The sequence below is a fragment of the Pholcus phalangioides genome, unplaced genomic scaffold (genome assembly GCF_987345545.1).
Source record: "Pholcus phalangioides strain wild (caught in Gottingen) unplaced genomic scaffold, Ppha-v1.0 ptg000004l_1, whole genome shotgun sequence".
NCBI lineage: Eukaryota > Metazoa > Arthropoda > Arachnida > Araneae > Pholcidae > Pholcus > Pholcus phalangioides.
Genome location: NW_028301597.1, coordinates 10,398,513 through 10,414,247, shown reverse-complemented (window position 1 = coordinate 10,414,247; position 15,735 = coordinate 10,398,513). Strand labels below are relative to the sequence as shown.

Genomic DNA, 15,735 nt, shown 5'->3' with positions numbered 1-15,735 from the left:
AGAACCTACATGCAGGTGTTTACTGTGATAGTATTCGAAAATCAGTCTCGTTAGTCGGTGTTTGGCTGATAGAATTATCTGGTGTTTTTGATTGTACGAAATGTCTGCTTCATTTATGCGACCACCAACGCGAAGCAATCCTTTCTGATCGATGAAAGGATTAAGATTTTTCAATTTGCTTTTAGTGGGGACCTGAGCCCCTTGCTTCAAGTTCCTCAATTCCTCACCGAATTCTCTTTGAACTGTCTGAATTATTTTTATTCTTGCCACGTCAAGTTCTTGGTCACTGAGTGGACCTGATTTTTTATCTGTCTTAGATCTCGCATTAGAACAAAATCTAAGCACGTAAGCAACTATTTTAATCATGGCTGTGTATCTGCTGGCTTTCGTTATTATGGGTGTTATAACATCATCGACACTTGCTACCAATGAATGTTCAACGGATTTCTTGAATTCACAAGCAAATGTCTCATCCTCTGCTGCCAACGTAGGCGGATCCAAATCAAAACTAAGTTCTGATCTCAAATAATCAGGACCGCTCCACCACAACTTGTTGTGAATTAGTTTGTCAGGTGACAAGCCACGTGACACCAGATCTGCTGGATTGTCGTCGGATCTAACGTGGTACCACTTATAGCCACTAGTTATTTCCTGAATAACTGCCACTCTATTGGCTACAAAAGTTTTCAACAAATGAGGTGAGGTGTTTATCCATGTCAGAACAATTTTTGAATCTGACCACAAAATAATTTTCTTAAGGTCTAACCATAGAGATTCTACGACTTTACTGATCAACTTGGATAGCAACACTGCTGCGCACAATTCTAAATGAGGTATAGTAGTCACCTTGAGTGGAGCCACTCTTGACTTACTACACAACAGCTTAACGCTGTACACATTTTCAGAAAGACACCGCACGTAAACTGCTGCGCCGTAAGCCTCAGAAGAAGCATCGGCGAATCCATGTATTTCAATTGAGCAACCTTCACCAGATAAGTAATAACGATCAATGCATACATCATTAACAACATGCAGGGCAGTAATAAACTTGCACCATTCGGTTGCTTCCTTTTTTGGAAGCGTATTATTCCAGTCCAATTTCAACAGCCACAAACACTGCATGAATATTTTGGCCTTAACTATGACAGGTCCTAGCAAACCCAAAGGGTCAAACAGTCTCGCTATATCCGAGAGAACGGTGCGTTTGGTGTAATCGGAAGATAGGTTTGAGCTTAACTTGAACGTGAAATAGTCCTTTTGGGGATTCCAAGCCAAGCCCAACGTTTTCACAGTGACATTGTCCTTGGCATCAAAACTGTATCCATTCTCGCCATGGTTGACGGCGTTTAGCAGTGTCGAATTGGAACACCTTTTTGTGAAGTGTCATTCCACAAGTTTGGAGCATCTGTATCAATTGACGCTGAAGCTCTAGAGCGTCATGTAGCTCATGTGCACCAGACAAGATGTCATCCACATAAAAGTCCGAGAGTGCAATCTTGGACGCATAAGGAAATCGAGATTGTTCGTCTAGCGCAAGTTGTTTCAGCACACGTGTAGCTAAATACGGAGCAAAAGTTGTACCGTAGGTGACAGTCAATAATCTAAACACCTTAACAGGATTGTTCAGATTTTCTTTCCACACGATTCTCTGCAAATCACAATGGCACATTTTTACAATGTCGGCAGTGAAAGCATATCTATGTTGACGAAATCTCATCATAATTGAGAATAAATCCTGTTGAATAGTTCCACCATTCATGAGCAAATGGTTAAGAGACACCCCTGAAGAAGAGATGGCGGATGCATCAAAGACAACGCGAAGTTTTGTACTCACACTATCAGGTCGGTGAACGCCATGATGTGGCATATAGTAGGTGTTGTAATCAACTGCAACAGAGGTGAGTTCTTCCATGTGTCCCAAATCCTCATACCCCTTCATGAAGGACACGTAAAGCTTTTTCGTATCTCCATCCTTGTCTAGTCGTTTGCACGTTGTGTTCAATCTTCTACTAGCCATGGCCAAAGAATCTCCCAATTGTGTTTGATCTGATTTAAGAGGTAGTTGCACTACATATCTACCTGCCTCATTTCTGGAATGAGTCTCACAAAAATGCTTTTCACAAAGAAATGTCTCAGTACTTTCAATGAGCTTGTTTTCGTTTACGGATTCCAAGTCCCAGAATCTTTTCAAGGTGTTATCTAAATTTTCTAATTCATTCGATAAGTGACAATATCGCACATTACTTTCGGTTTGGTTTTGCACCGCACCGTAAACTATCCAACCAAAAACAGTTTCTTGCAACGATATTTTAGATATGGTAATCCGATGTTCGCATAAAATCTCAAAAAATATTTCGGCACCCAATAAAATGTCGATTCTATTCGGAACATTAAAGTCGGGATCTGCTAGCCGTATATTCTCTGGAGGGGAAACTTCAGATTTGTTGATATATCTGGAAGGACTGAAACCCATCACTTTCGGAACTATTAGCAACTCCAATGAGCGCCTAAACTTGTCATCTGAAGATGAAATTACCACATGCAGTTTCTGGTTTATGTTTACTGGTAAGCCGCTCAACCCAGACACAGAGACGAAAGTTTTATTTCTTTTCAGCCCAAGTCTCTTTGCGCATTCAGTAGTGACAAAGCTTGACTGCGATGCACTATCCAACAGCGCTCTACATGGTTGTAAACAACCTCGTGAATCCCTCACATATACTACCGCTGTAGCCAGAAGAATGTAGTTATTCGTCACTTGTCGAGGTGCTGTTTATGAGGGTCGATGTGTGACTGACTTCCCCCATCTCTTCGGATTGTTTATCAGCAAGCGGGAGTACGTTTGATGCTTGCGGGGACGACTTTCCTTCTTTTTTTGTTTTGTCTTCTAACAAGTCATTTTTTTTAACTCTGTGAAGGAGGGTGTGATGTTTGTAACCACATATGTTACAGCCCTTGGACATACATTCATTTACTGTATGGGAGTCATTTAAACAATTGAAATACGGGTGTTTCTTTTTCACTATATTTTGCCTCTCATTAATGCTTAGCCTATGAAACTCAAAACAATTATAGATGGAGTGTTCTATTTTGCATACAGGACATGATTTCCCATAGTTATAGGATTTTACAGCAAACGTCCTCAATTTATTTATAGGTGAATTGTGAGGCTCACGGACGGGAATGGTTCGCGTGATACCTTCCAAAAATTGACATCTGCTTTCCAAAAATGAAATCAAACTGTCCCATCTAGGAATTTCTGTAGATTCTAGGGTCATTTCGAATTGTTTTCTTGTTTCTCTGTCCAATTTTCTGAGAATTAAATTGGATAATATTACTTCACTCAGAGCATCTGTCTTAAGATTTGCAATGTTTAATGTTCTCAGATGCTTTAGAACGTTGTTTAGCAAGGCTCTCAAATCTTTAGCCGACTCTTGGGCGATTTTAGGGATTGAAATTAATGCATTGATATGTGTATCAACAATTAAACGTTTGTTTTCAAACCGTTTCTCTAGTGCAGAGAATAATGAATCGAAGGTGTCTTCAATGCTTTGAACTTGTCTAGCTTCACCTTTCAAGGCAGCTTGTAAATAATACAGTTTTTGTACATTGGAAAGGTTAATATTTTCGGTGATCAGATAATTGAACTGATTTTTGAACAAGGTCCACTCTTCATATTTACCACTAAATTGTGGCAGGGGAATTTCTGGCAGTTTTACGTTTTGCTTAGAGGCATTAGTTTCGATTTTACTGGGAACGAAACTCAACAAATTCAAACAGATTTCAGTGTCCTCAAATTTTTCTTCAATTTCACAGAGCTCTACATTTAGAACTTCGAACTCATCATCATTTAAAACTTCAAAATATTTCAATTTCAAAATTGTTTTTTGTCGTGTTTAATGTTTCCTTTCTGCATTTAATTACTGCCTCACTAGCACTTTCATTATCTGACAAGAATTTATCAAGTCTGGTGATTTGGGCCTTGACGTTGCCCTTACGTCGATTCAACACAGTTAAATTCGCCATCGTGCGAATCGAAATATGAATTCGGTGAAATTCTACTTACAGTTTCTTGTGTAGAAAAGTTGAGTATCCAAAGTTGAGCTGATTCACTAATCAACTATCAATCTATAGGTTCACTGATGCTCGATTCACTAATCAAATATCAATCTATAGGTTCACTGGTGCTCCTGCGATGACGGACCAAAAACCATGGTCACTACCATGAACTCAAACACACACCTGTGTTTTTAAACTCAACAAATTTTAATTCTGTGAGAAGGGCGATTCAATAATGCGTGACTGAAAAACGCTGGGGGATTACATAAGACAACCTCCCACTGGAGGGTTGTTACATACACTTTCACATTTCTCCCCTTCGAGAGGGAAAGAGACATAATAATAATAAGAAATACACAAGAAAAGAAAAGCGAAAGTTGACAACTCCATCTTGTGTTGGGAGCAAAAGATAAAAAGTTAGGCGTTTCCAACAACATTGTTAAAAAATAAATGCTTGTTAAAAGTTTCACTTCCATAACATCTCAAAATGTTATATTTTAAAGTTTCTTAAATATTCGACGTGGAAATTTGTTTTCTGTTTTTACCCATACACACAAAATCAAAAACAATTTTTGACAAAAAATTAAATTTGAACACATACAGCAAGGCCATAACCCAAATACTGAAGTAGTAATATGTTTCAAACACTAATCTGCTTCCTTTCATTATAATATATATACCTCAACACTAAAAACTGTGCCTGAAATTAAAACTTTGTTTTTTAGTCCCATTGTACGAATTTCATTTTTCATATCAACAAAACAATATAATGATTCCTTATTAAGTATTCCTCTTCTCAGAGCGAGTTACAGAGTGCAATTTTTCAGGAAGTGGCACATGATTTCTTTTCTCAAAATTTAACTTCCACTAAGTATTACAATATTGTTCATTTGAACAGTTTAAAATATCAAATCTATATTTAAATCCTTTAGTGCACGAGTTTTACAAAAATTAATATTCAACATTACTGCCAATTTTTACCATGCTTTATTTCAATTTCACCATTACTCATCACAAAAAAATAAATAAATTTTTTGTCATTTAGGTGCTGTAATTTATTATCAATGAATTGTAGCTTATTAGTTACTTTGTGCATTGAAGGGAGGTTGATCTAAAACACAAATTTTCAATTTCCTTATTTATAGGTGATTATTCATAGCATAGTCATCCAAGCACAATTTTTATTGTGCCAACAATATTCAAATTATTTATTTACACACATGCTCAATTTATTTAGACATAATTTTTCATTGAAAAAAATTAATACGGCAAAAAACATAGAATGTAAAATTTCAATCTGATATTATCGTAATTGCAGATTTATGTTTCATTTGCCATGTAAATATTTGCAGTACAATCCAAAGTATACATGGGCTGTTTGATATTTTTCAGCATTACCAAGTGGGATCCACTGCCCTATTGATTGCGTGACATTGCCCATTTATATTTTTAAATAACGCATTTACCGAGCAAAAAAATATTAAGAATATTTCTAAACACTCTTCTTATATAGTTCGATAGCAATAAAATAATTCTTACCTCAGTAATGAACATGCTAGCACTTCGTCGTGGCTTCGATCGCCGATGTCAACATCTAGTTTTGCAGGATATAACGATGAATCACTTCAACTTTGATGACATCGAAGATATAATCTAAGTTATGTCTGTCATTATTATCGTAAAAAATTGTTTGATTCGAAAAAAAACCAGAATATTTCATCACTAAATATCACAGCGAGAACTCGCGGCCAGAGACGAAATTTCCTCTTTTCCAAGATGGCCGCCCTGAACTACTTTTCTTGCTGCTTTAGGACTGGTGCTAGGCAGTCCTTAGCAGCGGTCCTAAGTAACTACTAGAAAAAAAGTCCTTAGCTTAGAGATAGTATCGAAAAGTCGAACTACTGGCCATCTAAGGACAAATCGGGGCTTAACTACTTTTTTTCGGCCAAGGACCGCAGAGATAGTTCACCCCCAGGAGATGCGTATTGATGGGTGAGATACAAGTATACTCCTTATCTTTCTCGCCATTGTGTTTTCAGAGAGCGGGTTTAGAATGGCCTGGATACTCGAACGGCTATCCAGGATAAAAAGGAGGGAAGAACAGTCTCTATCCATCCCCACGCGAGATTTTATGAGAGACCATAGGTTTCTCTCTTGGGATCCCGTAACGAGCGTTCATCCCTGAAGCCAGGTTTTCCTAGGAGTAGGCTTTTTGCACCGCGTGAACCGAACTGGATCATTTCGCATCGGCAGAAATGTATTACATAATCACGTGTTTCCAAGCGTGGCGCATCAGCTCAGGATGACTTAAGACGACTTCATATACAGTGTATTAAGGAGTTCTAGGACGGCTATATAAACTGAAGAGCCAAAAAAACTTGTACAGGCATACGTATGCAAATAAAGAGATATGGAACCAATCAGAGTACGGCGCTGTGGTCGCAACGCCTATATAACACAAGTGTCTGGCATAGTTGTTAGATCGGTTACTGCTGCTACAATGGCAGGTTATCGAGATTTAAGTGAGTTTGAACGTGGTGTTATAGTCGGCGCACGAGAGATGGGACATAGCATCTCCGAGGTAGCGATGAAATTTGGATTTTCACGTACGACCGTTTCACGGGTGTACCGTGAATATCGGGAATCCGGTAAAAAAAATTAAATCTACGACATCGCTGCGGCCGGAAGAAGATCATGCAAGAACGACGACTGACGAGAATCATTAAACGTGACAGACGTGCAACCCTTCCGCAAATTGCTGCAGATTTCAATGCTGGGCCATCAACAAGTGTCAGCGTGCGAACCATTCAACGAAACATCATCGATATGGGCTTTCGGAGCCTAAGGCCCACTCGTGTACCCTTGATGACTGCACGACACAAAGCTTTATGTCTCGCCTGGGCCTGACAACACAGACATTGGACTGTTGAGGACTGGAAACATGTTGCCTGGTCTGATGAGTCTCGGTTTCAATTGCTTCGAGCTGATGGACGTGTACGGGTATGGAGACAACCTCATGAATCCATGGACCCTACATGTCAACAGGGGACTGTTCAAGCTGGTGGAGGCTCTGTGATGGTATGGAGCGTGTGCAGTTGGCGTGATATGGGACCCCTGATACGTCTAGATACGACTCTGACAGGTACGTAAGCATCCTGTCTGATCACCTGCACCCATTCATGTCCATTGTGCATTCCGACGGACTTGGACAATTTCAGCAGGACAATGCGACACCCCACACGTCCAGAATTGCTACAAAGTGGCTCCAGGAACACTCTTATGACTTCAGACACTTCCACTGGCCACCTAAATCCCCAGACATGAACATTATTGAACATATCTGGGATGCCTTGCAACGTGCTGTTCAGAAGAGATCTCCACCCCCTCTTACTCCTACGGATTTATGGACAGCCCTGCAAGATTCATGGTGTCAATTACTTCCAGCACTACTTCAGACATTAGTCGAGTCCATGCCACGTCGTGTTGCGGAACTTTTGCGGGCTCGCAGGGGCCCTACACAATATTAGGCAGGTGTACCAGTTTTTTTGGCTCTTCAGTGTAGTATGACCCTGTCAGCTATTCTATCTTTGAAGGGAAGTGAAATAGAACAACACACACGAAAATAAAAAGATCGCTGAAACGCGCGGCACACGACGCTTAACTCTTCCAGAAGCAGTCCGCCAATCACGCCCGATGTAAAGCGCTGTCGTGAGCTGTATTGCGCACTGTAGGAAAACAGTCGTACTGCTTTTCTTACTGGTGAATGGACGGCGTGTCGCGCTGGGTGGTTCACGTTGTGCAGCACAGAAAACCTGCTTCTAGGAATAGGTTTGTTGCGCAGCTGAACCGAATTAGACTATTTCGCTCCGACAGAAACGTGTTAGATAATCACGCTACGCGTTTGTGTTTTCGTAGCGAGACGCATCAGATCAGGGTGGCTATATAAAGTATATGGCTTTGGAATCAGCTACTCCGTCGTCTGCATGCTCCGGTTTGAAGGGAAGGAAAAGAAAACACACAAGAGTGAAGAGAATATCGGCAAAACCGCGGCGCACGACGCATTTGATTCCTCCAGAAGCAGTCGGCCAATCACGCCCGACGAAAGCGCTGTCGTCAGGTGTATTGCGCTCTGTAGGAAACCAGTCGTGCTGCTTTTCTGGTGAGTGGACGGCGTGTCGCGCTGGGCGAATCACGTTGCGCGCGGAACGGGAAACCTGCTCCTAGGAAAACCCGGCTTTAGGTGACACAGCCCGAGCCACGTCTGGTTTTACAGGAAGGGGGGGGGGGAAGACGGAACCTACTTTTAATAACCTTCAGAAAATAACTTTTGGGTATCTTTATGTTAGGGGTTATTCAAGTATTACGTTAGCATCGATGGGGGATTTCCGATTTGCTGACTTTTGATGAGGGGTGGGGGAGGGTTTGGATGATGCCATCATCAACCATCCTTTATAAATATATCAAATATTCTTGATGGCATCTTACGGGGTGCGCGAAAAACGAATAAAACTTTTCACTAGTTTGTGGGTACCTGAACTAACATTCCCCCTATTGAGTCCCCTACAGAGCCACTTTAGTGGTCTCTAAATACTTAGTGGATCCAAGTGATCTGGAAATATGCCGCAGGCCGCTTAAGTGCTTTGGACCTGTGCCGCGCGTCATACAAGTGATTATGCCGCGGATCACTTAAGTAATCTGGGAATGTGCCGCGGATAACTTGAGTGATGTAGAACCATACTGGTGGCCACATCAATGCTTTAAAACTGTGTCACATGTCACTCAAGGAATCTCTAAATGTGCCACACATCGCGTGAATGGTCTGGAATTGTGTGGCGGGTCGCTTAAGCAATCTGTAAATGTGCCACTTGGTTCATTTTTACAAAATTAGGTTTGAGAAGGACAGACCACATCATAACCCCTGGGCCACATTTGGTCCGCACAGGCCAAATGTTTACCGCTGTCAAGGATTACCAAGGGCTAAGAGGTATGGTTGCAATGAATTTCTTGAGCAATTTTGAGTTCTTAGCCCCTTCAAATAGCATTGAAATTGACAGAAATTGATTATAATAACATATAAAGATATTTTCTTTTAAAATTTTAATTCTTTTAAAAAATATTTTTTGCATTAAAAAATAAATTTTTGTTCATCTGTGGGGGGACCACGAGCTCCCACAACCCAGATCCCCCCCCCCCCCGGACGTCTCTGATCCCACCAATATGTGTTAGGAGGTAGAGGACGGAGCGCTGACAAAATTTTGCTTACGGGGGGTCAGAGTTTTGTTGACTTTTTCTGACAAGGAGGGGGGTCAAAAGTGGATAAAAGTTTGCTGACACTTGAACGGCCGCTTATTTTAAAGCGTGCGTGTGCTCAACCCATGGCCTAAATTGGCCTGCCTCAAGTAGCCCCGGTACACTTACAAATACACTTACGTCTGTACACGGTTTGCCTTGAAACTGTAGTACCCGTGGCTGCAGATAGCTGACGAGACAGGTCGGATGCTGTGCTCCGTCTGCTTCTTTTGGCAGTTACTGCCGAATACCGGTCTTCATTCTGCGTTGTAACTCGGGGGCGACTTGTACTGTAACGTCTACTGACATTTCCGTTATCTTGGAATAGTTGCCAAAGCCTAGAGATGACACTTTGGGCAATTCCAAGTTCCTCGGATACTTCCATCTGAGTACGCCCACATTCCAGGCGGCCGATAATTCTACCACGTAAAAAATCATCCACATGCGTCCTCTGTGTCATAACTATTCGCTTATGGCACTGAGCGCCTTAAAGAACTCTTGCGAACAATTTCACTTCTTTGCCACCATTCTTTATATACCCCCCCCCCTCTTACACTCTCGTCATTGTGACGTACTATCAGCATCATCTGGTGGCTTACTGAAATTTGCATATCATTCTTGCAGATGTGTGTGACAATTCTACAGGTGAAATTTTTGCTTTAGATTTTGATTTCCGTGTGATTCTGAATTTTTCTTAATTTATGGACATGAGTGTATTTCTCTTGTTCTTTCTTATGCAGCTGAGGTCTGGGACCCCCCACATCTCTTGTAATATTGACAAACTTGAATCTATTTAAAATAAATCCGCCCGCTTTATTCATGACTGCTGGTCCTCTTGCAGTTCCATTTCCAATCTTAAACTCGAACTTAATCTCCACCCACTTGCTACTCATGGACTTATTTCCCTCTTAGCCATGCTTTTTAAGATTACTCATGGTCATCTGAATTTCGATATATCCAGTGTTCTGACTACGCCTTCCTATGTTTCTAATAGACTTCACCACCCCAAAAAATTAAAACCTGTATTTGCCTCTGCAGACTGTTTTAAATGCATTTTCTTTCCTAACACCATAGTTGAATGGAACAAGCTCCCTTCCACTAGTGTTAATTCCCTACGATCTCCAATTTCTTGCAGAATGTTACAAAACATCTATGTGTAAATCCACTGAGTCCTCTTGTATAGGCCTTCGAAAGGCCAACAATATTGCATAAATAAATAAATAAGTTTCCCATAGCTTTCTGAATAAAATATGGTTCCATGTTCACAATGGATTTTTTCATAAATACATTTTTGTTTACTGTGATTTACTGAAGTTCTTTATTTCTCTACTCTTCTGCAATTTTAGCAATAATTAGCAAATTTATCGTAAATTGCATTTTTTGCTGTGATGAGCAAACCTCCATATGAACTACCACAATATACCACATTTTCCTTGATGATATATGCAGGGCTCGGCACGGGTCACTTTTTTCCCTAAAAGTCACTTTTTTAGAAACTGGTCACTTTTATTACGTATTTTCAGGCCCAGGTCACTTTTTCCACTTTTTTAGCAAAAAAACATCGGTCTCGGGCGCTTTTCTATTGTCAGTGTTTTTTTTTTTCTTCAAGGAGGAACACTTGACCGGTTCAATATCGCTATTTTCCTCCCTCCCTTCATTGAACTACGATCAAAGGCGTCTTATCTTCCCGGTAGCATACCGTGTTACGTCAGCATAACTTGATTTCAAAGCGCTTGGAAAGAAAGCTCCTTGGTTAAATAATCGTCGTTTTATGGAAAACCCGGTCGGAAAAAAAGCTAGCATAAAAGGCGTATACTTACAACAAATAATTTCCCCCCACTACCATTCATTCTTATTTCCCCACGTGCTCACTCGTTCTTTTATTTTCATCTTATTTTAAAATTGATCCTTTATTTTATTTGTTTTGAAAAGTTTTAGTCCTAAGGGCCGAATTCCTTTCTTGGAGCATCGAGAAAGTTACATTTGTTGTTTGTTCTATCGTTACTTTTGTTAATTTTTTTAAATGTTATTTGAAATGACGATTTAAGAGAGCCTGTGCAGAAGCTAACTTACGCGCAGCGGGAGAATACCAAAGCGCGTATTAAAGACGCGTATTATTAATACGTATTAAGCGTATTAATACGCTTTGGAGAATACTCTTGTAGCTGGCCAAGGTTAAAGAAGCTCGCAGGTATTTTGAATTTACTTACAATAAAAAAAATTATCCGATTGAAAATCGCGATCTCTATCTACAAATAAAATTCGTGATCAAAAAGGAGAACTATTTATGAAAAGATCACAGAATCCTGCAATTCAACATTTAGTTTAACACAAGGGTTTCCAAATCAGATGAAAATTGGTCATCAATCTGATAAAAACTCAGTTAATGCATTCGAGCCGTAAATAGAGGCGGATTTAACGGTGGGCACACCGAGCGCGCCTTTGGCCCCTACTTTACATTTTTTTCCTAATTTAAAGGGCCTAATATTAATTTTTTTTTATGCCCGGGCCGTCAACTGACTTTATCCGCTTCTGGCTGACACTTAATTTAGAGCATCTTCACGATACTGATTGTTGACTTAATATCGACATCTTGCGCTCCATTCTTGGTGTTGTGTAAAAAAATCCCATTTTTAGACCTCGGAAGTTATTAAAACGTTTTTGTCTGGAGTCGCTATTATGACAGCAATAGGAGAGGGCGGGGGTCTGGTTCCACAGGTATTGAACGAGGAAAGGTGCTGAGTTTACTCTTTTTCTGTTAAAAAGAGTGGATACCGGCCCCGGCCGATAGTAAATTTTCATTCGTACTTGCGACCCAGGTTGCTACATACCGTGATCAGATCTAAAACTGGGAGCGGGGGGGGGGGCCAATACCTCGGACGGCGTTTTTGATGGAATGGTATATTTCAGAAAAGCCAATAAAAATTCCTTTGCAAAATTATCGAATTTCGCAGTCAAGAAGCAGTAAAATTGCGTTTCCCCTTCAGAATTGTATTACGGCCATGGTAAATCGGGTGCCCCGGGTGGGGGCAAATTCTTTGTTTTTGTTCGTTGAAAATTACGGGAGGAGTCAGTGCTAACGTGGCGACTTTTTTTCGCGCTAAAATAGGTAACCCTGACAGCAGGGTATGTATATGTATAATATACATATAACAACAGTGCTCCCAACACACAGGGTCGGGGTACCCTGGGGGGATTGTACGTATACCTTCATGGGAAAGTTAAAAGTTTTCATTTCCAGGGGCCCTTGATGGATCTCATTGTTTTCTTGCTGCTTTAACGTTGAAAAATTTGCGATAGCGGAAGCACAAGAACAAGATATATCCAGTCTGGGGGCTCAAAAATTTGCGAATTCGGTCACGGGTAGTTGCGTGGGTGGTCCTGGATTTTATTCGTCGGTAAAATAAATACAAATGAAAATTTTTCATGTTATTCGCACCGGGGGATGACCGACAAGCTTCCAAGTCGGGGCCCCATGTTTACAGGTTTCATTTTGGGGGCCCTGGATGAATCTCATTCTTTTCTGTTGTAGAATTTGCAACAGCGGAAGCCCGAAATAAAGCCAGTCTGGGGCCCCACTGAAAGTATGCGATTTGGTGTCCCGGGTAATTGGTTGGGGGCCCTGGATTTTATTCGTTGGTAAAACGAATACAAATGAAAATGTTTCATGGCACTCGCAGCGGGATATGACTGACAAGCTTCCAAGTCGGGGGCCCATGTTTACAGGTTTCATTTTGGGGGCCCTGGATGAATCTCATTATTTCCTGTTGTAGAATTTGCAACAGCGGATGCCCGAGAGAAAGACAGACCATATAATATGGTTACCTGAAGTATGAAGGTCTAATTTTTATTTGAATTCATACGGATACATTACTAATATCAATATTACAAGTGTTGAATAGTTTTTCATTCAGTTAGATTCGAAATTATCAAGTCTGACTTGCACATCGTCATGGACCATAGGTTGAGAAAACACTGATCTAGTATACTCGTTTTGAAAATTCAAATAAATAATGGATTAATGTTTATGAATTCTAATTGGAAGCCATATTGAGCTAAGTCAGATAACTTAAAAATTTGTTCTATATTTGAAAATGATTCTGTTTAGCTTCGAGTCTATCAGAAAATTTTATGTATATGCCATTTATTTTACCAGAGCGACCATCGCCACTAACTGCACCTTTGGAGATGTTAGCAACTGGGCCCAGTACCATCCTCCTTATATACCCCCCTCTTACACTCTTGTCATTGTGACGTACTATCGGCATCATCTGGTGGCTTCCTGAAATTTGCATATCATTCTTGGAGATGTGTGTGATAATTCTACAGGTGAAATTTTTACTTTAGATTTAGATTTCCATGTGATTCTGAATTATCCTTAATTTATGGACATGAGTGTAGATGAACAATATCGCAGGTTACTCTAGTGATCTAGGAATGTGCCACAGGTCACTTAAATGAAGTGGAACAGCAGCTTGGGTAACTTGATTAATCTGGAACTGTGACATGAGCCACTTGAATGACCTGAAACTTTGCTGCAGGTTCTCTTGAATGATCTGGAAATGTGTCGCTTTGTTCATTTTTTGCAAAATTAGGTTTGAAGCCTCAACAGATGACTCCGGGGCCACATTCGGCCCGTGGGCAATGGGTTATGCATGCATGTGCTACATTTCTATGGCACCTAGACAGGTTTTTTTCTTTCTCTGAAAAGCACGGGAAAAAATGGATCACGATCATTAATTGGACTTTTAAAGTAACGGTAGAAATTTTATTAATTTCTTTTTAGTTTTGCTGTTTACATTATTTTTGATTCCACATTCTGTGGAAATGAAAGATTTTTAAATTTGTTAGCACTTGAGTTTCTTGAAATATCAATAGATAGTACTATAATTAAAATATATAAGGTGTGAATCTCAATGGCACATTTTTAAATGCCACGATAATTTGGGAATTCAGTTTTTTTTCCTCCTTTTTTTGTCAATGGTTTTCCTATTTTTCCTACTCTTTTTTTCAAATTTTCACTTCTAGGCCTGCAAGTCTATCTCCGCCTATGATTTCACTATATCAACAAAATTAGTAAAAAAATTTAAATTATTTAAAAGAAAAATGAATATTCTCGTTTATTCTCCAATTTTTACATAAAGGAGAATATTCTGATTCTCACCTCACATCTATAATCCTAATAAAATATGCATCTAGATTTGTTATCAAAAATTAAAAAGCGTAAACCTTTATAACTATTTATTCATAAAATTCAAAACAGGTAAATCTAATTTTTTTATTCTATGAATTTTTGCCGGTGTTTGGATTTTAACCACGTTTTTCTCCACTGTGGCAAAAACTTTCCAACTCTGGTACAATTATAAAAATGATATATTTATATGTATATATACACGCACAAAAAAGAATTATTTTAAGAAATAAGAAACTGAATTTTATGACAGTGAAATATAGAACCTATGCAGTATCAGGTCCCAATGATATTCCCTTATACAAGATATACAGAAGACTGGATGTTGTGAAGATATTTATTATTTGAGATGTTAATTTTTTAAGGAAGGAAAAAACTCACCTCTGCCTCTACCGGGAGTCGAACCCGGGTCCCTCGATTGCCGGACGAGTGCTCTGACCACTAAGCTACAGAGGAGATAGAGATTTTCCTTTGCTAGAGCGTATATATGCCGAACGGAACCGTGCAATGGACGGTGAAACCGATCAGCTAATAGCTCATGGACGACGAGCCACCAGAGGGCTATATATATGACATGAATGTCGCTCTCCACTTGTTAATACAAGATATACAGAAGACACAGATATTTTCCTTAAAAAAATTAACATCTCAAATAATAAATATCTTCACAACATCCAGTCTTCTGTATATCTTGTATTAACAAGTGGAGAGCGACATTCATGTCAGATATTCCTTTAATCTGCTTGTGTGGATATGCATTCCATTGTAAAGAAAGATTTCAAGAATGCAGAAGTTAACAAGGTTTTTCCAGTGTGTGAAATTAAATTTAAGGGAACCTTCGTATTTTTGAAAGAAATGAAAATATATGTCTGAGTTTATTGTGTGGTATGCTGGTGAAGGTTTTCGAAATCATATTTGCAAATGTGAGAAGTTTTATTGTTGATAAAGTCAAGAACCTTATGGTGGTGGTTAATGATAATGCTGCCGCCTTCAATGAGTGAGAGTACAGCACTTCAAAAACATTTTTCCTGCAGCATTGTTGTAGCTCCCTTTCCCACATGTTACACCTGTCCCAAATCTGAATTTTATTGGTTGCTTATATGGAATTTAACTTTGGCAAAAAGATATGGAAATGTGAGAAAGACACGTGGCTGTAATGATGTACCATTTCCCAGTTGGTTGGAGTCTCTGAAAGAGGT

General features: G+C 39.7%; 1 protein-coding gene across 6 annotated transcripts in view; it reads left to right on the top strand.

Annotated features, from left to right (window-relative positions):
* The window catches only part of LOC149086525 (nucleolar MIF4G domain-containing protein 1), a 321,899-nt gene that overhangs the window by 24,934 nt on the left and 281,230 nt on the right, over positions 1–15,735 (top strand). For 2 of the 6 annotated variants that reach the window (XM_089255991.1, XM_089255994.1), the window contains exon 2: positions 13,502–13,674. The exons of the other annotated variants lie outside the window; for them this stretch is intronic. In XM_089255991.1, the coding sequence (XP_089112117.1) occupies positions 13,654–13,674 (21 nt within the window). In that variant the 5' untranslated portion in view covers positions 13,502–13,653. The remainder of the gene's footprint in view (positions 1–13,501; positions 13,675–15,735) is intronic. 6 annotated transcript variants of the gene reach the window in all.